General features: G+C 40.9%; 1 protein-coding gene and 1 long non-coding RNA gene across 2 annotated transcripts; one reads left to right on the top strand and one right to left on the bottom strand.

Annotated features, from left to right (window-relative positions):
• Window positions 1-83: 83 nt before the first annotated feature.
• Window positions 84-16,543, top strand: LOC130277304 (uncharacterized). The gene is made up of 3 exons (XR_008845424.1): window positions 84-182; window positions 5,369-5,572; window positions 16,422-16,543. It is a non-coding gene; the product is annotated as an uncharacterized LOC130277304 (long non-coding RNA).
• Window positions 10,308-27,063, bottom strand: TPH1 (tryptophan hydroxylase 1). The gene is made up of 11 exons (XM_056527858.1): window positions 26,844-27,063; window positions 24,046-24,183; window positions 22,150-22,333; window positions 21,165-21,265; window positions 20,904-20,971; window positions 19,539-19,735; window positions 18,243-18,378; window positions 16,417-16,543; window positions 15,457-15,552; window positions 13,028-13,161; window positions 10,308-12,742 (listed from the first exon to the last, which is right to left on the bottom strand). The coding sequence occupies exons 1-11, from the start codon at window positions 26,931-26,933 to the stop codon at window positions 12,568-12,570; spliced, it is 1,446 nt and encodes a 481-aa protein (XP_056383833.1). The 5' UTR covers window positions 26,934-27,063; the 3' UTR covers window positions 10,308-12,567.

The following is a 27,063-nucleotide window of genomic DNA, read 5'->3' as shown; positions in this document are numbered from 1 at the left end:
GTGGCAGGTGCTGGTGTAGTGAAGAATTTTGTGCCGCTCAGCCTATCGCCGGCCGAGTCTGACTTTGTTGCGGCTGGTGATTGGCTGAACGCAGTATGACTCATCCGACCACCGGCAACCAGGAAGTGGATCGCGGCGGAGACCAGAGACGGTTACCGGAGGCACCAGGGGAGAGGAGGAAGGTATGTACATCTTTATTTTTTTTACTGCCGGCAGTATGGGGGACAATTTTTATATTCGGGAGTTTTCCTTTAAAGGGGTATTCCAGGAAAAAACTTTTTTTTTTTTTTTTTTATATCAACTGGCTCCAGAAAGCTAAACAAATTTGTAAATTACTTCTATAAAAAAAAAATCTTAATCCTTTCAATAATTGTCAGCTGCTGAAGTTGAGTTGTTCTTTTCTGTCTGGCAACAGTGCTCTCTGCTGACATCTCTGCTTGTTTCAGGAACTGCACAGAGTAGAAGAGGTTTGCTATGGGGATTTGCTTCTAAACTGGGCGGTTCCCGAGACACGTGTCATCAGAGAGCACTTAGACAGAAAAGAACAACTCAACTTCAGCAGCTCATAAGTACTGAAAGGATTAAGATTTTTTTTTTTTTATAGAAGTCATTTACAAATCTGTTTAACTTTCTGGAGCCAGTTGATATAAAAATAAAAGTTTTTTTTCCTGGATAACCCGTTTAAGCTTCTAGAAATGTAACCAATCAGGTGAAGTGATTTGGAAATTCCTGTTCTGCAAATACTTTGATACTTATTATGCTTCCTTGAAAGACCTGGTTGTGAAATGTTATATTCTATTTCTGCTCCTTATGACGAGGATGCCCCCGCAGCACAGCAGGTGATAAGATAACTCATATAACTCTGCTGATGTTATTCCTAAAATCACATACACAGGGGTGTGGGCATTATAGTAATGCCATGGTAATGAAAAAATGTATGATTATTTTTGGGGTCACTGCAAGACATCTGTCATCTGTCTCTTATGACACTGTTCAGACAAATAGACATTGACATTTCGGCATAGCAACTTCTATTGGCCCAAAAACTAATAGGGCCCATCACTACCCAGAAATAATGTATGATCCAGATATATTACATTTGTGATGTTCTTTCCAGTCGGACCACAGTGCTCTCTGCTGACGCCTCTGTCCATGTCAGGAACTGTCCAGAGCAGGAGAGGTTTTCTATCAAGATATGCTTCTAATCTGGACAGTTCCTTACACGGACAGAGGTGTCAGCAGAGAGCACTGTGACACTCCTCTGTGCTCTCTAGCTTGAGTGACATCACCCATCACTATACAGTGGTCCCTCAAGTTACAGTATTAATTGGTTCTGGGACGACCATTGCATGTTGAAACCATCATATGTTGAGAACAGAACTCTATGGAAACCTGGTAATTGGTTCTGAAGCCACCAAAATGTCATCCAAAAATAGAAAAAGTGAGGATTAAAGAATAATAAGTAGATAACTAATATAGATAAAGCAAATCCTTACATATAAAAGTAATAAAGATCTGCTGGGAGCTGTAAATCACTGTCTATTCCAGTGTTTCCCAAGCAGGGAGCCTCCAGCTGTTGTGAAACTACAACTCCCAGAATGCCCGGACAGCCAAAGGCTGTCCGGGCATGCTGGGAGTTGTAGTTTTGCAACAGCTGGGGCCGCCCTGCTTGGGGAACACTGGTCTATGTAGAGGACAGGAGCTTCTTCAGGGTTCTGTACAGTACACAATGTCCTAAAAAAGTTATGGAGCCGCCCTCACCTGGTGTCCAAAGGAGCAGCTAACCCTGGGACAGGTAAAGAGTACAGAACATGTAATACCTCCCTGTACGGTAGGGGGCGCTACCAGACACCAGTCAGTGCATACACTTCAGTAATACAGGTAAAGAGTACAGAACATGTAATACCTCCCTGTACTGGAGGGGGCGCTACCAAACACCAGTCAGTGCATGCACTTCAGTAATACAGGTAAAGAGTACAGAACATGTAATGCCTTCCTGTACTGTAGGGGGCGCTACCAGACACCAGTCAGTGCATACGCTTCAGTAATACAGGGGTTTTACCAGTGAATGCCCATTTTGATTGGTCGGTTCTTCCAGCCATTGACATGTTTCACAGATCTGGACTGTCTGTACATTGTATGTTGAGTCTGTTTTCAACTTACGATGGTCCAGAAAAGACCATTGTATGTTGAAACTATTGTATGTTGAGGCCATTGTAAGTTGAGGGATCACTGTAAATGATGCCACTGCCTAATACAGTTGTGCTCATAAGTTTACATACCCTTGCAGAATTTATGATTTTTTAACCATTCTTCAGAGAATATGAATGATAACACAAAAACTCTTCTTTCACTCATGGTTAGTGTTTGGCTGTAGCCATTTATTGTCAAACAACTGTGTTTACTCTTTTTAAATCATAATCACAACAAAAACTACCGAAATGACCCTGATCAAAAGTTTACATACCCCAGTTCTTAATACCGTGTATTGTCCCCTTTAACATCAATGACAGCTTCAAGTCTTTTGTGGTAGTTGTGGATGAGGCTCTTTATCCTCTCAGATGGTAAAGCTGCCCATTCTTCCTGGCAAAAAGCCTCCAGTTCCCCTAAACCCTTGGGCTGTCTTACATGAACTGCACGTTTGAGGTCTCCCCAGAGTTGCTCAATGATATTGAGGTCTGGAGACTGAGATGGCCACCCCAGAACCTTCACTTTGTTTTGCTGTAGCCAATGACAGGTGGACTTGGCATTGTGTTTTGGATCATTGTCATGTTGGAATGGCCAAGTACTGTCCATGCGCAGCTTCCTGGATAATGAGTGCGAATTGTCTGCCAGTATTTGTTGGTACAGCACAGAGACAAGCCTTAAACCTTCTGGCACAAAGTCATTTGGTTTGATGAGACTAAAATTTAAATGGGCACTGTCAGATACAAAAACTGTTGATATGTTGTAAAGCATGTATAACCAATAGGTTTTGCAATTGCTTTCATTAGAAAATTTTCAGTATTTCATACTGAAAAAGCCAGTCAAACAACTAGACCCCAACCCGACCATGCCCCCCCCCGCCCCCGCCCGCTTTGACACATACTAGTCTTGCTGTGTCCATGCGTCATCACCTATGTCATGGACACAGTTCCTTGATTGACAGCTGTGAGCGCAGGGCTCACACCTGGAGGAAAAATCCTCCCACCGTCATCTTGTGTCCCTCTACTGTCAGTGAGGACAAGCTGGGAGTAGTAGTTTTGCTAATGCTAGGGGAGATGTGAGCCGACAGCATACTGAGGGAGGGGGCGGAGACCTGCAAAGTGAAGCCACGCCCCCTCCCTTTGAGAGGAATTCAGACTAGTGAGCTGAATTAAAGGGGTATTCCAGGCAAAAACTTTTTTTTATATATATATAATCAACTGACTACAGAAAGTTAAACAGATTTGTAAATTATTTCTATTAAAAAATCTTAATCCTTTCAGTACTTATGAGCTTCTGAAGTTAAGGTTGTTCTTTTCTGTCTAAATCCTCTCTGATGACACCTGTCTCGGGAAACGCCCAGTTTAGAAGCAAATCCCCACAGCAAACCTCTTCTAAACTCGGCGTTTTTTTAATAGAAATAATTTACAAATCTGTTTAACTTTCTGGAGCCAGATGATATATATAAAAATGTTTTTTTCTGGAATACCACTTTAAAAGTGTAATAAAAAAAAAAGGCGCTAGACACAAAAATTAGATGTACATGATCAGGATTAGGTACTGAGTGACATATTAAATATTAAAAAAATGTTTTTTTTTGTTGGATCTGACCGGTTCGCTTTAACTGTTTGGACACAAGCATGAACGCTACATTTGGAGAGGAGTCAACAAGGCCTATGATGAAAAGTCCACCATTCCTACTGTGAAACATGGTGGTGGATCGCTGATGTTATGGGGATGTGTGAGCTACAAAGGCACAGGAAATTTGGTCAGAATTGATGGCAATATGAATGCAGTAATGTATCGACAAATAATGGCGGACAATTCGCACTCATCATCCAGGAAGCTGCGCATGGACAGTACTTGGCCATTCCAACATGACAATGATCCAAAACACAAGTCGACCTGTCATTGGCTACAGCAAAACAAAGTGAAGGTTCTGGGGTGGCCATCTCAGTCTCCAGACCTCAATATCATTGAGCAACTCTGGGGAGACCTCAAACGTGCAGTTCATGTAAGACAGCCCAAGGGTTTAGGGGAACTGGAGTCTTTTTGCCAGGAAGAATGGGCAGCTTTACCATCTGAGAGGATAAAGAGCCTCATCCACAACTACCACAAAAGACTTGAAGCTGTCATTGATGTTAAAGGGGGCAATACACGGTATCAAGAACTGGGGTATGTAAACTTTTGATCAGGGTCATTTGGGTAGTTTGTGTTGTGATTATGATTTATAAAGAGTAAACACAGTTGTTTGACAATAAATGGCTACAGCCAAACACTAACCACGAGTGAAAGAGTTTTTGTGTTATCATTCATATTCTCTGAACAATGGTTAAATAATCATAAATTCTACAAGGGTATGTAAACTTATGAGCACAACTGTAATCAATAGGGGTCGAAATGCTGGGACCCCCTATGATCTTAATAACAGGTTTCTGGAGTCCCCTTTTAGAAAGGATTGGTGGTCACGTGAACATACTGCTGAGAGTACCACTGTTTCCCGATACAACCAGACTGTTTTTTCAACACTGATTGTTAAAGGGGTACTCCGGTGGAAAACTATATATTTTTTTTATATCAACTGGTGCCAGAAAATTAAACAGATTTGTAAATGACTTCTATTTAAATATCTTAATCCTTCCAATACTCAGCAGCTGCTGTAAGCTCCAGAGGAAGTTCTTTCTTTTTGAATTTCTTTTCTCTTTGACCACAGTGCTCTTTGCTGCCACCTCTGTCCGTGTCAGGAACTGTCCAGAGTAGGAGCAAATACCCATAGCAAACCTCTCCTGCTCTGGTCAGTTCGTGACAGAAAGAAATTCAAAAAGAAAAGAACTTCCTGCAGCTGATAAGTACTGGAAGGATTAAGATTTTTATATAGAAGTAATTTACAAATCTGTATAACTTTCTGGCACCAGTTAATAAAAAAAAATGTTTTCCACCGGAGTACCCCTTTGAAACTCATTGAAGTTTCTGAGACTTTTTTCCTGACAAAATGAGTTTGGAGCGGAATTGATGCAAAAAATTTTGGGATGAAACCCCAAAGTGGCTGAAATTCCTCCACAGAATTTCCTGATCCTCCTCTTTAAATTCTGCCTCAAATTCCGGTCCATTTATGTACAAGCAGAAGACGGCAGATTTGCTGGATTTCCTTCCTGACGAAAACGTTTCTTTGTCAATCCCTCAGAGTGAATATACCCTAATGAGACTTACCACCCTCCAGGGACTTACCTCTACAAGCAGCAAAGAAGCAAACAGCAGCAGATGATTCCTGAGCATCTTGCTGCGACAGATTCTCAAGCAACAAATGATTTACTGATCTCCTCTTTACAAGTCATCTACCATCTTTATCTTTATCTTTCCGGGGGAGTCAATCAGACGCTTTTATTTGGTATTTGTGTGTAAAACTTCCTCATCCTACGTTGGAAAATATGTCAAAGTGTCATTTTTCAGACAGATTTAGCTTTTATTTTGATAAGCATTCTTACTTTGCATCATTTTTTCCCCTCAACTCTCTAAAACTTTTGCACAGCAGTGTGAAGGAGAAATTTGCTGAACTTTACAATGATCCAATACATATAAGGGTCTTGTGAAAGTAATGAACGAACATTTTTTTAAATTAACCCATTAAAGGAAAACTGTCAGCTTTCTTCCCCCGCACTAACCAGTGGTACTGGCTGGTAGTGCGGGGGACGTTGATCAGTTTGATCCTTACCGTGCCCGGATCCGCCACACCGTTCGGCCGTAATCTTCTATTTTCGGTGTATTCAAATGAGGTGTTAAAGGGGTACTCCGGCGCTAAGACATCTTATCCCCTATCCAGCCTAAGGGGCAGAATTTCCCTTTCCGGAATTCTGCCTCAAATTAAATCCCATAGACTTCTATAGGATTTCACACTCCCATTCACACTTCTGAATTTCCGCTTGCGGAAATTCAGAAGTGTGAATGGGAGTGCGGAATCCCATAGAAGTCTATGGGCTTTAATTTGAGGTGGAATTCCGCAAGGGGAGATTCTGCCGTGTGAATAGACTCTAATGCAGCCTACATTTGCCATGAATCCTCTGGCTTTGGGTGGGGTGTTTGATTAGTGCAGCTGGTCATCTTATCAGGCTGCGGGTGCTGGAGATCACCCGGGTAAACTCATTAGAAGTAGGCTGCAGTTCACACTGCACAGTTCTGAGGCTTTTTCTTATGGTGCATTCACATCATGATTTTGCTATACGGTTCCCGTATACGGTTTTGTATAGCAAACAGTATACATTGACCTCCCATACAAAAACGTACACAACAACATGTATATGGTTGTGTTCGTTTTTGTACTTGTATGGTTTTGTGTGTTTTTTTTGCTGTGCACAAAACCGTAGTCATCCACAGTTTAGTGTCCGGTTGTGTCCTGCACAGTTTTGTGTCAGTTATAAAAAAAAAAAATAAAAAAAAAAAATATATACAGTTTTTATAACATTGTGGTCAATGAAAACCGTAATAAGAACACAATTGCATACAGTTTTGTCAGTTTTTGAGGGATACGTTTTCCAAAACAAAAACTGATTGAAAACAGTATTGTGATATGAATATAGCCTAAAACATTTTTACAGCATTATAGCTGTTTTTGCAGCGATTTTCCAAGGTCGTGATATAATTTCCATGTTTTTACCATATTTTCCACAATTACGGTCCAATCTCTCCAATCACAGCAAAAAAATTTATAAATCAGAAAGCAGCAAGAAACGCAATGTGTAAACACAGCCTTAGGGGCAGAGTATACTTACCGTACTTTATATAATGATACCATAGAGAGGTGTATAACTACTATATATCCTGGTCCCATAGAGATAGCAGCAGTATACAGATAGAGGTGGGGAGGAGGTGTAAAATTACTATATATTCTGATCACATAGAGATAGCAACAGCAGTATACAGATAGAGCTGGAGGGGAGGTGTATAACTACTTTATATCCTGATCCCATAGAGATAGCAGCAGCAGTATACAGATAGAGCTGGAGGGGAGGTGTATAATTACTATATATCCTGATCCCATAGAGATAGCAGCAGTATACAGATAGAGCTGGAGGGGAGGTGTATAACTACTATATATCCTGATCCCATAGAGAAAGCAGCAGCAGTATACAGATAGAGCTGGAGGGGAGGTGTATAACTACTATATATCCTGATCCCATAGAGAAAGCAGCAGCAGTATACAGATATAGCTGGAGGGGAGGTGTATAATTACTATATATCCTGATCCCATAGAGAAAGCAGCAGCAGTATACAGATAGAGCTGGAGGGGAGGTGTATAACTACTTTATATCCTGATCCCATAGAGATAGCAGCAGCAGTATACAGATAGAGCTGGAGGGGAGGTGTATAATTACTATATATCCTGATCCCATAGAGATAGCAGCAGTATACAGATAGAGCTGGAGGGGAGGTGTATAACTACTATATATCCTGATCCCATAGAGAAAGCAGCAGCAGTATACAGATAGAGCTGGAGGGGAGGTGTATAACTACTATATATCCTGATCCCATAGAGAAAGCAGCAGCAGTATACAGATAGAGCTGGAGGGGAGGTGTATAATTACTATATATCCTGATCCCATAGAGATAGCAGCAGCAGTATACAGATAGGAAAATAAAATAGAGATACAGAAATATAGCCGCACATCCACAATATGTATTTTGATCTACTTGCCAACCTAACACTGGCGTAGTGCTGAGCGGCGACCACTGTCTCCACGACACCAAGCCTGTGGATGCAGAGGTTGCCGCCGGGGGCTACACCAGTGTTAGGGACCCACTCGGAATAGGTGGCCTTGACGTGGCGAGCTGACTTGTACATTTTCATCAAAATGTAGAATAACAACCTGTTAGTTTTTTAAATATGCTAAGAAGCAAATAGATCAAAATACATATTGGCCCTGATTTACTAAGAGTGTTGTGTAGGTTTCTTTTTGGGTTTTAACTCCCTACATTTTTTTTCCACCGTATCTATTAAGGTTTCCTTACATTTTGCACTTTTCCCTACATTTTGCTTTTTTACACATGATCTGGTCTGTAGGGTTTTTTCATCTAAAATCCACCACATTTTCTGTGGAAACCTTAGTAAATATGTGTTTTTTTTGTTTTTTTTTATGTGGGGAACACGCCCATTTTCTGTGACAGGTTCCCCTTTTCCCGACAGACACGCCCCATGTCGGGTTTTCTCAGTAAAATGGAGAATTGGTCGGGTTTTTCATTTCTGGCGCAGACAGAATTCTGGCGCACAACCCAACAAAACATGTTGGGTTTACAATAGTAAATCAGGGCCATTGTGGATGTGCGGCTATGTTTCTGTTTCTCTATTTTTGTTGTACATTTGTAGTCTCTCCTCTCTTTCATATCCAGCACTCCACTCCACCCATTTGGCCCAGGCATTTTTAATTAACAGGAGACTGCACATGGGTTTCCTCCTAGCATTCTCCCAGCCCTTTGGCAGTGAGCACATGGTAGGTGTTCACACTGGTGTGGTTCTCTGTGGTGGCCATTGTTGCTGTGAGGCTTTTTCTGTGGGGTGGTGTGGCCCGGAGCCAGGGGCTTGGTCGGGCAGCAGTGGGGCTTTTGTCTTTGGGCTTGGTGTCGTGGTGGCGGCGGGGGTCTCCACCCAGCACTACGCCAGTGTTAGGTTAGGGACCCACTCTGATTAGGTGGCCTTGACGTGGTGAGTAGGCTTGTACTTTGTACTTTTTGATCAAAATGTATACTAACAACCTGTTTAAAATTATGCTGAGAAGCTAGTAGATCAAAATGCTATGTTTCTGTTTCTCTGTTTTTGTTTAAGTATACAGATAGAGCTGGGAGGGGAGGTGTATATCCTGATCCCATAGATATAGCAGCAGTATACAGAGAGATGGAGGGGAGGTGTATAACTACTATATATACTGGTCTCATAGATATAGCAGCAGTATACAGATAGAGCTGGGAGGGGAGGTGTATATCCTGATCCCATAGATATAGCAGCAGTATACAGAGAGATGGAGGGGAGGTGTATAACTACTATATATACTGGTCTCATAGATATAGCAGCAGTATACAGATAGAGCTGGGAGGGGAGGTGTATATCCTGATCCCATAGATATAGCAGCAGTATACAGAGAGATGGAGGGGAGGTGTATAACTACTATATATCCTGATCCCATGGATATAGCAGCAGTATACAGAGAGATGGAGGGGAGGTGTATAACTACTATATATCCTGATCCCATAGATATAGCAGCAGTATACAGAGAGATGGAGGGGAGGTGTATAACTACTATATATACTGATCTCATAGATATAGCAGCAGTATACAGAGAGCTGGGAGGGGAGGTGTATATCCTGATCCCATAGATATAGCAGCAGTATACAGAGAGATGGAGGGGAGGTGTATAACTACTATATATCCTGATCCCATAGATATAGCAGCAGTATACAGAGAGATGGAGGGGAGGTGTATAACTACTATATATACTGATCCCATAGATATAGCAGCAGTATACAGAGAGATGGAGGGGAGGTGTATAACTACTATATATACTGATCTCATAGATATAGCAGCAGTATACAGATAGAGCTGGGAGGGGAGGTGTATATCCTGATCCCATAGATATAGTAGCAGTATACAGAGAGCTGAGAGGGGAGGTGTATAACTACTATTTATACTGATACCACAGAGATAGCAGCAGTAAACAGACAGAGCTGGAGGGGAGGTGTATAACTACTATATATCCTGATCTCATGGAGATAACAGCAGCAGTATACAGATAGAGCTGGAGGGGAGGTGTATAACGACTATATATCGTGATCTCATAGCAATAACAGCAGCAGTATATAGATATAGCTGGAGGGGAGGTGTATAACTACTATATATCCTGATCCCATAGAGATAGCAGCAGTATACAGATAGAGCTGGAGAGGAGGTGTATAACAACTATATATTCTCATCCTATAGATCAAAATATGCCCCCAAAATATTATTCTAATATTCTTTTTACATCCCACACAGTTGCAGTGCCCACTTTTGACCACAAAATATTACGGCACCATCACACCATAGCATGGTCCCCTTTGGGGGGGGGGGGGGGGGGCTATTGTTTAAAATGACAGTGACCATATATATTCTGTTAATACGGCATTACAGGGCGTAAACGAAAAAGGACAAACCACGGGGATGTGTATATAGATATATTTTATTGTAGTAAATAGCCCTAAATACACACAATGTGACAAAAAAATATACATAGTAAGAAAATGGACCGTGAAAATAACACTTGATATGTAGGCACCGTGTGAACAATCAATGGGATTACTATGAAGCCGGAGAGAAAGGGTTAACTTATCACCTGGAGAGTCAAAAAAAGACTGACGCCATTAAACACCAGGGGGCAGCAAAGCACATTCTGTAATACAGGAAATTTAAATATTTCTGAAATTTTAAAGTACGGGAATATCATACCACGCAACGTGAGTCAGGACATGAACGTGACCACTAACCGGCTTAATGTAATACGCTGCAACGTTGCAGAGATCATTGTCATGAATACATTCAGCAGCTAAGCCGGATTAAGATAATAAAAGTAGAACAGCACCAACACTGCCCTATATGTTTATACCAGCTTTTCACAACCAGCGTGCCTCCAGCTGTTGCAAAACTACAACTCCCAGCATGCCCGGACAGCCGAAGGCTGTCCGGGCATGCTGGGAGTTGTAGTTTTGCAACAGCTGGAGGCGCGCTGGTTTGAAAACACTGCCTTATATCAATGGTCTTCAACCTGGAGGACACAGTCTTATACTTTATACGAAAGAATTGTCCCTGTGAAAAATAGTAGAGAAATAATAGATGTAAACTATTGCACTTTTACAACCTTTATACCACTAGCTGGCGCTGTAGAGCATTGTACATTTTTCGCCTGATTATTGATCTGTGCTCAGTCAGTGTTCACAGCACACCGTGTGGTCAGGCATGGTATTGCAAGCAATTTTATTTATAATTTATTTTTATTTTTTTTCGTATCTGGTAAAAAAAATCTGTAAAAATAAAGTATATTTCCGATTTTATTAGCAGGAACCTGATGTAAAAAAATGAAAGGCCTATTATCGTAACGTGGATTTATAGAAATCACTAAGCCATATGTGGAATGTGTACCACTTGATTCTTCACGGGGATTTCAACTCCATTTAAAGGGGTTGTCCCACCAACAACACTGTGGATAAGTGTATGACCGCTGGGGATCAAACTATTGGGGACCCCCCCCCCCCCCCCCAGTGATTTCGAGAACCCCCATTAGAACAGAGCCGCGGTCAATCCTGCTCTTTGGGCTGCCACAGATAGCTGAGCACTGTTTTTGGCTATCTTCGGCAGTGGATGTAGTTTATTTAGCAGAATTTTGAGTAGTAAGAGGGGCCCATTCTTAGCTTTACTATAGGGCACAATCATTTCTGTATCAGACGATAGATAAAAGTGGAGGTGCACTTTAGATTATACAATAAAAAAAAAGTGTTTCCCAACCAGGCTGCCTCCAGCTGTTGCAAAACTACAACTCCCAGCATGCCCGGACAGCCGAATTGTAGTTTTGCAACAGCTGGAGGCAGCCTGGTTGGAAAGCACTGACTTAAAGGGGTATTCCATCAAAAATAAAAAATAAATCATATCAACTGGCTCCAGAAAGTTAAAATTTGTAAATTACTTCTATTATTTTTTTTTTTAATCCTACCAGTACTTATCAGCTGGTGAAGTTGAGTCGTTCTTTTCTGTCTGACCACAGTGCTCTCTGCTGTCACCTCTGTCCATGTCAGGAACTGTCCAGAGCAGGAGAGGTTTGCTATGGGGATTTGCTGCTACTCTGGACAGTTCCTGAGACAGACAGAGGTGTCAGCATAGAGCACTGTTGTCAGACAGACAAGAACATCTCAACTTCAGCAGCTGATGAGCACTGGAAGAATTAAGATTTTTTAATAGAAGTAATTTACAAATCTGTTTAACTTTCTAGAGCCAGTTGAAATGAAAAAAAAATTGTTTTTCACCGGAGTACCCCTTTTAAAGGATTCCAAATAGATAATTTGCTGCAATTTGTCTATGTACATGCAGTATAGCAGAAGACCAACAGCTATATAGGACATACACCTCATACCTAATAAAGACAGATAACACCTCCACATGAAAATCTATGAGCGTTTCCCATCCGCAGTCTTCTCAGGAAGTTGCACATTCCTCCATGTCTCTTTCATTTACAAAAATAAATCTCTAGACAATCGCGATACATTCAAGCGCTAGGATAGAATTTTCATACAAGGATAACATCCCGAAACAAGCAGATTTATCACAAAATATATCGGCCCGTGCGGATCATCAGGCTTGCGTGATCCGGGCGATCAAACGCCGAGCTGCTTGTTCATCTTATTGAGGGCGTCGCTGACAATATCTAGTTCGTGGCGCAAGTCGCTCACCAAATTGGTGATGCTGTGGGTGTCCTTGAGGATCTGCACGCTTTGGGTGTACGGATTGTATTTCAGTCCAAATGGGCGCTTGATGGTCTTTGCAAACTCCCTATGGGTGAAAAGTAAGAGAGGTATTAGAATCAGAGTCCACTCCGCCATCCTCTTCTAAAAACAGCGCCACCGCTGTCCTCAGGTTGTGTGCTGTATTGCAGTTCAGTTCCATTGAAGTGAATGGAGCCAAGTTGTAATACCACACAAAACCTGAGGACAGGGGTGGTGGTGTTTGTTTGTTTGTTTATTTATTTAGGAAGAAATCAGCTGTTTCTCTATTCCTGGATAATCCCTTTAACCCCTTCTCCGCTGTCATATATTATGATTTGTCTTTCGAGCCTACCTCATTTTTTCTTTGGCTTCTTCAAAACTATCTGAGTAAAAGTAGATGTCCTGGAAGGTGGTAATGATGCACTCCTGAGTGCAGGTCACCATAGGATCAAAAGGCTTTACGTTGGCATTCCCTGAGAGTGAGTGCTAAAAAAAGAAACAGAAAAAAAATATTATTTTTATTATTCCACATTATAAGTAAATTTTTGCATTCTAACATGGTATAAGATACTTATTTGCAATTTGTAACACTAACTATAGTTCACTGCATTATACACTTTTACCAATAGGTGGCAGTACATATTGCACTACTGACCCTTAAAGAAGCACTCCTGGAATTTATGTTTTTGCTTATATAGTGCAGAATTATAATAAAATAATGTAGAGATTCTGGTCTATGCCTTGTCTTTACCTGTTTGAGCTTGTGTTTAGAGATGATCGAACTTACAGTAAATTCGATTCGTCACGAACTTCTCGGCTCGGCAGTTGATGACTTATCCTGCATAAATTAGTTCAGCTTTCAGGTGCTCCCGTGGGCTGGAAAAGGTGGATACAGTCCTAGGAGACTCTTTCCTAGGAATGTATCCTCCTTTTCCAGCCCACCGGAGCACCTGAAAGCTGAACTAATTTACGCAGGATAAGTCATCAACTGCCGAGCCGAGAAGTTCGTGACGAATCGAATTTACTGTAAGTTCGCTCATCTCTACTTGTGTTCGCTGAAATGGTTTCCTAATGCTGCCTACATTTCCTATGAATCCTCTGAAGAGTTTAGGGATGGAGTCTTATCACTGCACTTGGAGGTATATGACTACTATATATCGTGATCCCATAGAGATAGCAGCGGCAGTATACAGATAGAGCTGGAGGGGAGGTGTATAACTACTATATATACTGATCCTATAGAGAGAGCAGCAGGATACAGATATAGCTGAAGGGGAGGTGTATAACTACTATATATCCTGATCCCATAGAGATAGCAGCAGTATACAGATAGAGCTGGAGGGGAGGTGTATAACTACTATATATACTGATCCTATAGAGAGAGCAGCAGTATGTAGATAGAGCTGGGGGGGAGGTGTATAACTACTATATATCCTGATCCCATAGAGATAACAGAAGCAGTATACAGATAGAGCTGGAGGGAGGTGTATAACTACTATAGATCCTTATCTCCTAGAGATAGCAGCAGTATACAGATAGAACTTCAGGTGATATGTATAACTACTATATATCCTGATCCTATAGAGATAGCAGCAGTATACAGATAGAGCTGGAGAGGAGGTGTATAACTACTATATATCCTGATCCTATAGATATAGCAGCAGTATGTAGATAGAGCTGGCGGGGAGGGGTATAACTACTATATATCCTGATCCCATAGAGATAACAGAAGCAGTATACAGATAGAGCTGGAGGGAGGTGTATAACTACTATAGATCCTGATCCTATAGAGAGAGCCCCTCCTGCGATCAGACATCTTATCCCCTATCCTTTGGCTGGAATACCCCTTTAAACATTGCATGAACACTTACTTTGAGTTCACTTATGGAAGAGAGCAGTCCAGCCCCGTATACTTTAAGGATATCGCCCTTAGCAACGGTTGACAAGTGCAGGGCCTCCACCCCAGCGAAGGTGCACAATTGCACTTGGGGTTGAGTTTCCTGCTATAGCCATGTTCATGCAAATATAAGCCGGCAAGCATCTTTTAAGGCTTATACCAATGCGCCCTTTTATCTTATTGGGTAGCATTGGGGGTTTCACCTGTGAGGCCTGCTATATATAGACCAGCAAGGGTGGGGCTTGTAACCTGTCTCCCCCTCCCATTGTATGTGTGCCTAGTACACACTGGAGGCGACTGGGAAGCAGTCTGCAAGTTGGACCTTAGGCTGCTGTATATCTGGTTCCTGGTTATATGTATCTGGCCAGGAAAAAGGTTAGTGGTTAGGTCCCGCATCACATGAGAAACCTTGGCGTGGTATGCGGGCTCAGGTATGTCCTTCATATAAGGATATACTGGCTAATGTCTCATTTTTACATCAGTTTTGAGGATTAGCTAATGTCATTGTATAGTTACCACAGGATTGAAACCCCACTCTTGTCCATAGGTGCAGGTCCTCTGCCCCATTGTATGTGTGCACAATTGCACTTGGGGTTGAGCACCTGTTATCACCTTGAGACTACGTTGTTTTTTTTTGTATAACTACTATATATCCTGATCCTATAGATATAGCAGCAGTATGTAGATAGAGCTGGGGGGAGGGGTATAACTACTATATATCCTGATCCCATAGAGATAACAGAAGCAGTATACAGATAGAGCTGGAGGGAGGTGTATAACTACTATAGATCCTGATCCTATAGAGAGAGCCCCTCCTGCGATCAGACATCTTATCCCCTATCCTTTGGCTGGAATACCCCTTTAAACATTGCATGAACACTTACTTTGAGTTCACTTATGGAAGAGAGCAGTCCAGCCCCATATACTTTAAGTTTCCCTTCTTGTTTGCACAAACCAAATTCCACTGTGAAAAAGTAGCACTGCGAAAAGAATATGAAACATAAATGACAACATACAGAACAGATATTCATATATATAGTCCTATAAAACATTGTTCTCCTCTTCCTAATATAATGTAGATTATGGACGAAAATCAGAATGTAAAATAAAATATGTGAACTCTGCCTTATACTGTTTCATATTGTAATTAAAGGGGTACTCCGGTGGAAAACCATTTCTTTAAAATCTACTGGTGCTAAAAAGTTAAACAGATTTGTAAATTACATCCGTTTAAAATTCTAAATCCTTCCAGTACTTATCAGCTGCTGTATACTACAAAGGAAGTTGAGTTGTTCTTTTCTGTGGGACAGAGGTGTCAGCAGAGAGCACTGTGGTCACTGTCAGGAACTGTCCACAGCAGGAGAGGTTTGCTATAGGGATTTGCTCCTACTCTGGACAGTTTCTGACATGGACAGAGGGGTCAGCAGAGAGCACTGTGGTCAGACTGGAAAGAACTACACAACTTCTTCTGGGGAATACAGCAGCTGATATGTACCGTAAGGATTAAGATTTTTAAACAGAAGTAATTTACAAATCTTTTAAAATTTTTGGCACCAGTTAATAAATTTTTTTTCTACCAGAGTACCCCTTTAATCCTATAATATCAGCAACTGAGATCAGGAAAATATTTTATTCTTGTGTTCTTTATAAAAAAAAATTTATGACAGAAGCTCCAAAACAAACTGCATTTCCAGGTGTACTAAACATTTTAACGTTATAATATAGATTACCAAGTTATGTAGGAAATAATTTACTTTTTATAATAACTGATTATTATTTTTATTATTATTTTTATTATGTGCTGATAACGTCTCTCTCTGATCATTCTTTACATGGGCACATACCGTAGCCAGTTTCTGAACAGCTTCGTCCGATGCCCCTAAAGATGCCAGCCCAATTTCCTGAGAGAACTGCGCAAAACTGGGTTCAGCCAGAAGAGGAACGTGTCCAAGGAGCTCATGGCAAGTGTCACTAAAATTATTAAGAAAAATAATTATAAGTCAATTATACATAATATCAGGAGCAATCTGGAATAGCACAAGGTAGCGAACCCTCAGCAAATAGGTATGAGTTTAAATATAGATTTAATCTTTGCTCCCCATAGCTTTTCTTTATGTATTCGATGAAAATTCTGTCATTTTAAACTTAAAGGTTAAACAGATTTGTAAATTACTTCTATTAAAAATCTTAATCCTTCCAGTACTTATCAGCTGCTGTATGTGCCACAGGAAGTTCTTTTCTTTTTGAATTTCCTGTCTGTCTGGCCACAGTTCTCTCTGCTGACATCTCTGTCCATTTTAGGAACTGTCCAGAGTAGGATCAAATCCCCATAGGAAACCTCTCCTGCTCCGGACAGTTCCTAAGATGGACAGAGATGTCAGCAGAGAGCACTGTGGTCAGACAGAAAGGAAAGTGAAAAAGAAAAGAACTTCCTGTGGAGCATACAGCAGCTAAGTACAGGAAGGGTAAAGAATATTTACAGTAATTTACAAATCTGTTTAACTTTTTGTCACCAGTTGATTTAAAAAAATGTTTTCCAGGGGAGTTCCCTTTTAACATTTTTCAGCTGCTGCCACACAGACAGAAATTGGGGCAGGGTTCTACTCCTTTTGTAGGGCTGCATTTGTGCCAAAATTACAAACTTGAATGCGACAATTGATAATTTTGGCGCAACTACGCTCCATTTGACGGAAAAAAAATGCCTAAAATCACACATTGTAACACCATTATTGATACATACTCCGCAAAGTCACTGAAGTTTCTACAACAAGTTTTCCAGGTGTGAATACAACCTAACAGCTCAATCAGTCGTATGACATGGACTAGGTCAGGCTGGGTTCACATCATGTTTTAGGCAATACGGGACCGCATACGGCTGGGGGGAGCTAAAACTGGGCACTCCCCTATCCCTGCCATATGTGGCTCATATTTAATGTATTTCAATGAGCCGACCAGAGTGAAACGCTGACTTTGGTCAGCTCATTTTTTCCCATATGCGGTTTTCCCACAGTTTTAGGTCCGGTGGGAAAACCGCAGACTGTCCCGAATTGCCTAAAACGTGATGTGAACCCAGCCAGTTTTTATCACTGAATGCAAACAAGGCTGTTTCCCTATATTGTCATTCAACATCTTAAAAGCGGTACTCTGGTGTAAAACTTTTTTTTTTTTTTAACAACTGGTGCCAGAAAGTTAAACAAATTTGTAAATTACTTCTATTAAAAATGTTTAATCCTTCCAGTACTTATTAGCTGCTGAATACTACAGAGGTAATTATTTTCTTTTTGGAACACAGAGCTCTCTGCTGACATCTCTATCCATTTTAGGAACTGTCCAGAGCAGGATAGGTTTGCTATGGGGATTTTCTCCTACTCTGGACAGTTCCTAAAATGGACAGAGATGTCAGCAGAGAGCACTGTGCTTGTGATGTCAGCAGAGAGCTCTGTTTTCCAAAAAGAAAATTATTTCCTATGTAGTATTCAGCAGCTAATAAGTACCGGAAGGATTAAGATTTTTTTATAGAAGTAGTTTACAAATCTGTTTAATTTTCTGGCACCAGTTGACTTAAAAAAAAAATTTAAAAAAAGGTTTTCCACCGGAGTACCCCTTTAAGACTTACAGGAAACGTTAACCATCTCAGTATTAGGAACTATATATACTGTGTTGTACTTACGGTTCAGGGGTATACAGGGGGTCAGAACTGTGTCTGACATATTGGGTGCAGTGAAAGACACGAAACGCTAGGCCGGCCAAGAAGTCTCTAGGAGATAAATATCCAGCTACAGGGCGGATTGTAAATCCTGTGCGTTCTGCAAAAGAATAAAAAAATAATGTCCTTATGAGCCTTGTGTATGGAGCAGTTTTCCTCAACCAGGGTGCCTCCAGCTGTTGCAAAACTAAAACTCCCAGCATACCCAGACTTGTACTTTTGCAACAGCTGGAGGCACCCTGGTTGGGAAGCACTGGTATGGAGTCTGTACAGCAGTGTTTCCCAACCAGGGTGCCTCCAATTGTTGCAAAACTACAACTCCCAGCATGCTGGGAGTTGTAGTTTTGCAACACCTGGAGGCACTCTGTTTGGGATACACTGCTGTATAGAGACCATGTAACAGAGCACTATCTGCGGTTACACCTACTGTACTCAAGGGGGCAGTATAACGCTAAATATTATTCACCTACAGCAGTGTTCCCAAACCAGGGTTACCTCCAGCTGTTGCAAAACTACAACACCCAGCATAACCAGATTGCCGAAGGCTGTCCAGGCATGCTGGGAGGTGTAGTTTTGCAACAGCTGTAGGCTCCCTGGTTGGGAAAACTGATGTACACTATGACCAGGCATAGATTTGTACTTATTATAAGGAATCTGTCAGGTGCAATTCACATTCTGAACTGCTGACACTGTTAGGACAAGAGACATGTGGTACCTGTCACGTATCTGTATGTTCTCCTGTAATGTAGTAAAATGCTTTTACTCTTTGGTAAAAGTGTCATAAAGGTGTTCCCAGTACCCTAATGTGCTGAGGACTGGAACACCTCCTCGCTTCCCCTCCCATACCCTGTCCCTGTTTGATTGACAGGCATCTGGAAGCCGAGCCCTGTTTCCAAATCTTACACCTGCGCACAACCTGTATGGACAGTGCAAAAGCAAGACTTGGAAACAGGGCTCAGCTTCCAGATGACTGTCAATCAAGCACAAACAGGGATGGGAGGAGGAGCGAGGAGGCATACTGGGAATTGTAGTTTTGCAACAGCTTGAGGCAGCCTGGTTGGGTAACATTGACCTACAGAAATAGTTAAATACGTATAACGTTCAAAATTGCACCAAGATGGCCAAATAAAGCAGGTCTGGACATCCTTATAGGTCGGAATTGCCAGATACTGTCTTAAAACTCCAGCTATAAGTTCCCATGATGACCAAAAAGGGTGAAGTTACCGGCTCTCTTTGCTGGAGTTCTAGTTAATGTTTTACCTTTAAGAAATCTTGATACGTCTTCTAGTTGGGGAATATTGTCCTCCCGATATCCGCAGTGTTTGGAGAGTAGAGGCAGGTTCTTGAGATACTCTCGGCAGGCATGGGTTGGGTATAATTTATTCAGTTCTCGAAAAACTGTGCCCCAAGTCTTCACCTCTTCTTCAGTAAATTCGATACGAGGTATTGGATCCCCACTGTGAAAGATTTACAACAGTTACTATAAAATATATATTTCCTGATCATGCGTGGCAGCACACAATAGGTTAATGGTTTCTCATTAAAGGGGTATTCCAGGAAAAAAAATATATATATATATCAACTGGCTCCAGAATGTTAAACAGATTTATTAAATTACTTCTATTAAAAATGTTTAATGCTTCCAATAATTATCAGCTGCTGAAGTTGAGTTGTTCTTTTCTGTCTGGCAATAGTGCTCTCGGCTGACATCTCTGCTTGTCTCGGGAACTACACAGAGTAGAAGAGGTTTACTATGGGATATGCTTCTACTCTGGACCGTTCCTGAGACAGGTGTCATCAGAGAACAACGCAACTTCAGCAGCTCATAAGTACTGAAAGGATGAAGATTTTTTAATAGAAGTAATTTACAAATTTGTTAAACTTTCTGGAGCCAGTTGAGATATACATTTATGTATATAAATTTTTTTTCCTGGATAGCCCCTTTAACCTTGAACCGAAGATAGGACAAGCAATGGCATAGATATAGTATGTGTGATCTTATAACAGTTATAACTTATAGGCCTTATAGAACAGTGTTTCCCAACCAGGGTGCCTCCAGCTGTGGCCAAACTACCTTTTGCTGTCCGGCATGCTGGGATTTGTGGTTTGGCCACAGCTGGAGGCACTCTGGTTGGGAAACACTGTTATAGAAGATAGAAACTTCCTTTTTGTGTATTCTGTATAGACCAGACCAAAGGCTGTCTGGGCATGCTGGGAGTTGTAGTTTTGCAACAGCTGGAGGCACCCTTGTTGGAAAACACTGTGATAATTTAGTAAAATGTCTTTATTGTCTGGATCAAAGAGGTCTTTCCAAGACCCTGAAGTGCTGAGGACTGAAATGCCTACTCGCCAACCCCCCACCCCTGTTCATGCTTGATAGACAGTCAGATGGAAGCCGAGCCCTGTTTTCCAGCTCGCACCTGCGCACAATCTGTATGCACAGTTTAGAACAAGACTTGGAAACAGGGCTTGGCTTCCAGCTGACTGTCAATCAAGCACGGACAGGGATGGGAGGGGGGAGCAAGGAGGCATTCCAGCCCTCAGCAACCTATTTTAGTAAAAATTGGGCATGTAACATGACAGCCCCATATTAATAAACATTTAATGAGAAGACTGTGTACATACTATCTGTAGTTCATGGCAGTGTCTGCAAAGTACTTCCTCCTCTTACGATACACATTGTCCTTGAAGCCCTAAAAAAAACAAAAACAAAAAAAACAATGGTTAATAGAAATACTGAAATATAAGCAAAGCCAGCAAGGAAATATGTAAAATTACAGACAGTCATAAGATCCTATTATAACTATACTGCACTGTAATAAGCAGATGACATAAGGGTTAGCAACCCTTTAGGAATATATACATTGTTGCAGCGCTATTACTTACGGGGTGATCTGCATCCAGGTCAGATCCATACATCAGCACTCTGTTTGCACATTTATCCAGATCAGAGATTTTTGTGGGAAACCAAGCAACGCTTTCCATATCTAGAATGAAAAAGAAAAAGTTGAAGTATACATGAACTCAGGTAATATTTCAGAATAAACTATTATGTGTGTGTACATGATGAGTAATACTATTTCTGGACATTATATAACTCGTATATGTCACCAGTTTCCCCCCCTGAAGGCTTCATCTCTAATTTACAGCTGTACCTGTGCTACTGGGTGTAGACTAGCTGCTATGAAGACTCCATACACTGCACACACAAAAGAGAGGATCCTGCTTCACTATATCTCCATAGCACACCCTAAGAATCAGCAGTAGCATGGAGGACATTGTAGAGCCCTCTGGCACATGGTAGGTGTTCACACTGGTGTGGTGCTCGGTGGCTGACATTGTTGCTGTGATGCATTGTCTGTGGGGTAGTGTGGCCCAGAACCAGGGGCTTGGTTGGGCAGCAGTGGGGCTACCTGGCCACTGGGTCATTCCCCCTGTGGGCTTGGTGTGGCGGAGGCAGTGGTCATCACCTGGCGCTACACCGATGTTAGATTAGGGACCCCACTCGGCTCAGGTGTCTTTACGTGGCGAGTAGGCTTGTATTTTTTAATCAAAATGTATACTAGCAACCTTTTAGATTTTGTAATTATGCTGAGAAGCAAGTAGATCAAAATACAAATTGTGAATGTGTGGCCTCGTTTCTGTTTCTCTATTTTTGTTTGACATTATAGAGCCGTACTGAGCAGTGTAAGATGTGAATCCAGTACTGGGGTGAGATATAACACTTACTAGAGCCTTCAGCACTTTCTCAGTGTCTCTCTCAGCCTCTGTCTTACTCTACAGTGAACTCTCTTCCCCTTCTTGCCATAGATTTCTACTGTACTATATATTTTATAGGTATACAACAATTCTATATGCAGTTTCCTATTACCATCTTCTTCGACGCTGAAGTTTTCCGGCGGGTTCATGCTGATCAGATTGACATGTGGCCGGAGCAGCGAGAAGATCTCATTCAGCTCCTCTCTGCTACTGTCGCAGTCCAGGAAGATTTCAAATTCAGAATTCCTTCTTTTGGATTTTCGAGATTCAATGTGAATGAGATTAACATGCTTTTCCTTGAGGAATAAAATGATACAGTAGTTTACAATACGGATCACATCAAATAGGTAATCGCTTACACTGGCTTAGTTCTTAAAGGGGACCTGTCACGATTTATTTTTCATTATGAGATGAACATAGAGAAATGTATAGATAATCTGGACATATAATGTAACCTTTATAAATTTCTGTATTGGAGTGGTTGGAGATGTCAATTCTTTCCTGCTGTCAATGAGGATGACTACTACTTTGTATATTCAGGTCATCTTGTAGCACAGTGATCCTTAAAGGGGTACTCCCGTGGAAAACATTATTTATTTATTTTTAAATCAACTGGTGCCAGAAGGTTAAACAGATTTGTAAACTACTTCTATTAAAAAAATCTTTACCCTTCCAGTACTTTTTAGTACTTATCTTGTTGAATTTCTTTTTTGTCTTGTCCACAGTGCTCTCTGCTGACACCTGATGCCCGGTTCAGGAACTGTCCATACTACAAAGGAAGTTGAGTTGTTCTTTTCTGTGGGACAGAGGTGTCAGCAGAGAGCACTGTGGTCAATGTCAGGAACTGTCCAGAGCAGGAGAGGTTTGCTATAGGGATTTGCTCCTACTCTGGACAGTTCCTGACATGGACAGAGGTGTCGGCAGAGAGCACTGTGGACAAGACAAAAAAAAGAAATTAAAAAAGAAAATAATTTCCTCTGTACATACAGCTGCTAAAATGTACTGAAAGGATTAAGATTTTTTAATAGAAGTAATTTACAAATCTGTTTAACTTTCTGGCGCCAGTTCATTAAAAAAAAAGTTTTCCCCTGGAGTACCCCTTTAAAGCACAACACCAGTGATTTCTTGCCTTCCAAGCCCTGCACAATACTAGGTGTTCAATCTATGGATTTGGCTGAAGTCCCATAGACTTGCATGGGACTTCCGCAAAATGGAAATTGAATGCTGTAATCTTGCACAAGTCTTGGATGGCGTGAGAATTTAATCAAATTTACTGCTACCTGAGACATCAGTTGAGTTGCACTTTAAGCTGTAGCTCTGCAGCTGTTACTAAACTACAACTCCCAGCATGCCCGAATAGCCGCAGACCCTTCAGCTGTTGCATACTACAACACTCAGCATGGCCTGACAACCACCTGTTGCTAAACTTTTACTCTCATTTTTCTTTGGCAGCTGCAGGCTGTTTCAAAACTACAACTCCCATCATGCCTTCCCAGCAGTAGACTATCCAGCTGTTGCAAAACTACACTTTTTCAGCAGACTGCCAATGGTGTGCCCAACTATATCCCCCATCATGCCCTGATACTAGCCATAGACACTCCAGCTATTGCAGAACTGAAACTGTTACTCCCATCATTCCCTGACAGCTGTTTTGCTTGTTAGTCACTGGTTGGGGATGAATAGTGTAGCAAGTTGATTACATACCGTATATATATATATATATATATATATATATATATATATATATATATATATATATATATAGTGTGTTTATGTATTTATATTTGTGTTTATTTTTTTATTTATATGTATATACATTATATATATATATATATATATATATATATATATATATATATATATATATATATATATATATATATATATATATATATATATATATATATTTATTATTCCCTGTACTTTGTGGTGAAGATCCATAATAATATAAAGTAATATTGCAAAAAAAAATAATAAAAAAAAAAGACCCTAAAAGCATTTTGTGTACCTGAAAAAGTTTCAACGCCTTCACAAGTCCTCCAACTTCGTTTTTCAGGGAAAATATCACGGACGCTCGGCTTTTCTCAGCCACGTTTTCATTGTTTTCTTTGTTGTCTTCACTCTTCATATAGTTTGACTTGGTGAACTGCAACATTGATAGGACACACATGGCATATTATTCTATGATATACTTCTATCTGGTGTGTTTCAAAACTACAATTCCCAGCATGCCCGGACAGCCTTTGGCTGTCCGGGCATGCTGGGAGTTGTAGTTTTGCAACAGCTGAAGACACACCTGTTGGGAAACACTGTCCTGGAGACATGTTAAAAGTGTTCAAACTCAATCCCTAGAATGATCTATAAACTTAAATTGTAATATTATCTTGGTCATGTGGCACACAGTGCTCTACTCCCGACTTGTTGTAGCGATCGGTCGGGGTCTGAACACTCAGACCCTGACCGATCAAAACATTCAACATTCATCTCTACAGCACGTCAAAAGTTTTTTAAAGTGTCACTACACCATTTACGGAACCAGTACATATTGGTTGTAGGCTGAACCACTGGTTTGATGTGTTAAGTGTCCTAGCATACTGCCGTTCTGTTCATTTAATTTCGTTTTTGCAGTAATTTAGTAATTTTTTTTATCAATTAAATGTAAAACATTTTTGCAAAAATTTATACAAAAACCACTGTGCAACTCTATCATGTGACTATAGATAGAAAACATCCCAAAACATTTTAGGCACATTGAGCACCTGGGATGAATCCAGCCCCATAGCTGCGCCACTGTATATGTCTCCATCTCTAATGGTCAGCATGCACAGTGTGTTCAGACTTGGAGATTTGCAGACATAAGTTCTGTTCCTGTGCCCTTCTTAAGATGTCTGGAGATGAGATCTCGCATAATCCCCAGTGGTGTAAACGTCCACATCCACATGAGCCAATGCTCAGCTGAGAAGTGATACAATTGTATCCAGTCTAGACAATGCTCTGTGAGCTAAACATCCTGGACTCCAGACTGATACATTGTACATAGCTAGTCCTGCTCTCAGCTGAGAAGTGATACAATTGTATCCAGTCTAGACCATGCTCTGTGAGCTAATCATCCTGGACTCCGGACTGATACATTGTACATAGCTAGTCCTGCTCTCAGCTGAGAAGGGATACAATTGTATCCAGTCTAGACAATGCTCTGTGAGCTAAACATCCTGGACTCCGGACTGATACATTGTACATAGCTAGTCCTGCTCTCAGCTGAGAAGGGATACCATTGTATCCAGTCTAGACAATGCTCTGTGAGCTAATCATCCTGGACTCCAGGCTGATACATTGTACATATCTAGTCCTGCTCTCAGCTGAGAAGTGATACAATTGTATCCAGTCTAGACTATGCTCTGTGAGCTAAACATCCTGGACTCCGGACTGATACATTGTACATAGCTAGTCCTGCCCTCAGCTGAGAAGTGATACAATTGTATCCAGTCTAGACAATGCTCTGTGAGCTAAACATCCTGGACTCCAGGCTGATACATTGTACATAGCTAGTCCTGCTCTCAGCTGAGAAGTGATACAATTGTATCCAGTCTAGGCAATGCTCTGTGAGCTAAACATCCGGAACTCCAGGCTGATACATTGGACATAGCTCGTCCTGCTCTCAGCTGAGAAGTGATACAATTGTAACCAGTTGGAAAGTTGTAACCATTTTTATTATGAGATGATTGAGCTTTACTTACATAAACCTTTAAAAATCCAAAATAATATAAGATTTTATTGTGCACAGTCCCATTCTGGAAATGAATAGTAAAGAACAGAAATCTGGGCAGATTTATTGCGTTGTTGTATAAATATTTGTCTTCTCGGAGTCTGACCTCTGCTCTACGACTCCATTCACATTGTAATTACGTCCCTTTGATAACATTGCCGTTTATATTGTCGCTGCTGATAGTGTTCTCTGAATTACAGGATTTATCTGTTATGTATTCATGATAACGATAGCAAAAATATACATATATATATTTATAATAGAGATAAAGTGTACACAGGATCTACTGGACCGTGACATGTCTGCTGTGCCCAGCGATCTGATCTTAGCATTATAGCTAATGGTTGGGCAGTTGGCCAAGAAGGTGAACAAATGGAGCAGAGCGGAGTTTGTCATGTAGCTGTTTGCGGTGGGTTATATACATTGTGATAATTATATGGGTTACGATAATGCAGAATTTTTTTTTTCTAAATGAAAATTGCTACATCTGACAAAACCAACTCTGCTACATTTGATAAATTAAGCTCTGGCCACAAAAGACAAATAATAAAAAATAAAAATAATAATAATAAATTAACTTAATAGTAAATAGTTTTTGATTTCTTAAAGTTATTACTAGATAGCGTACACATCGCTATATAGTACAATACATTTTAGTGTGCTAGGCAAAGTTAATATACAAGGCCGTGTCCCCAACCTGTGGCTCTCCCTCTGTTTAAAACTACAACTCCCATCATGCCCAACATTTGGCCACCAGGGCATGATGGGGGTTGTAGTTTTATAACAGCTGGAGATCCAGAGGTAGGGGAAGATCTGCAGAAGTAGCAGAGCTGAACTTGCCAAAAGGAATGCATGTCGATTTTTTTTTTTTTTTTTGGGGTTATCAGGTGTTACATAGAACGGCATGAAATCTACAACTTTATGTTGACTATGTAAAACATTCATAACATAATAATATTAATAATAATAATATCAATAATAATAATAATAGAAATTTAAATGTAAACATTTTAAGTTGTCAATATAATATTGATTCTCACCTCATTGTTTATCTGGTTATCATCAAAACTTATGCTCATGGAGTCAAAAGACTTTACTCTGCGGGGTCTGTCAGCTCTGCGGGTGTACATGCCTCTGTGATGCAGCAGAGGGCACAGTGCTCCGGGCTGGTGTAGTGCTCAGTCTGGGTGACACTAGATCTTCTCATCAGACGCAGCCTGACACAAGTATTTATACCGAGGAGGGGGGTGACTGTCATAA

The sequence above is a fragment of the Hyla sarda genome, chromosome 6 (genome assembly GCF_029499605.1).
Source record: "Hyla sarda isolate aHylSar1 chromosome 6, aHylSar1.hap1, whole genome shotgun sequence".
Classification (NCBI taxonomy): Eukaryota; Metazoa; Chordata; class Amphibia; order Anura; family Hylidae; genus Hyla; species Hyla sarda.
The sequence above is the reverse complement of the archived record's forward strand: the minus strand, read 5'-3'. Positions and strand labels throughout refer to the sequence as shown.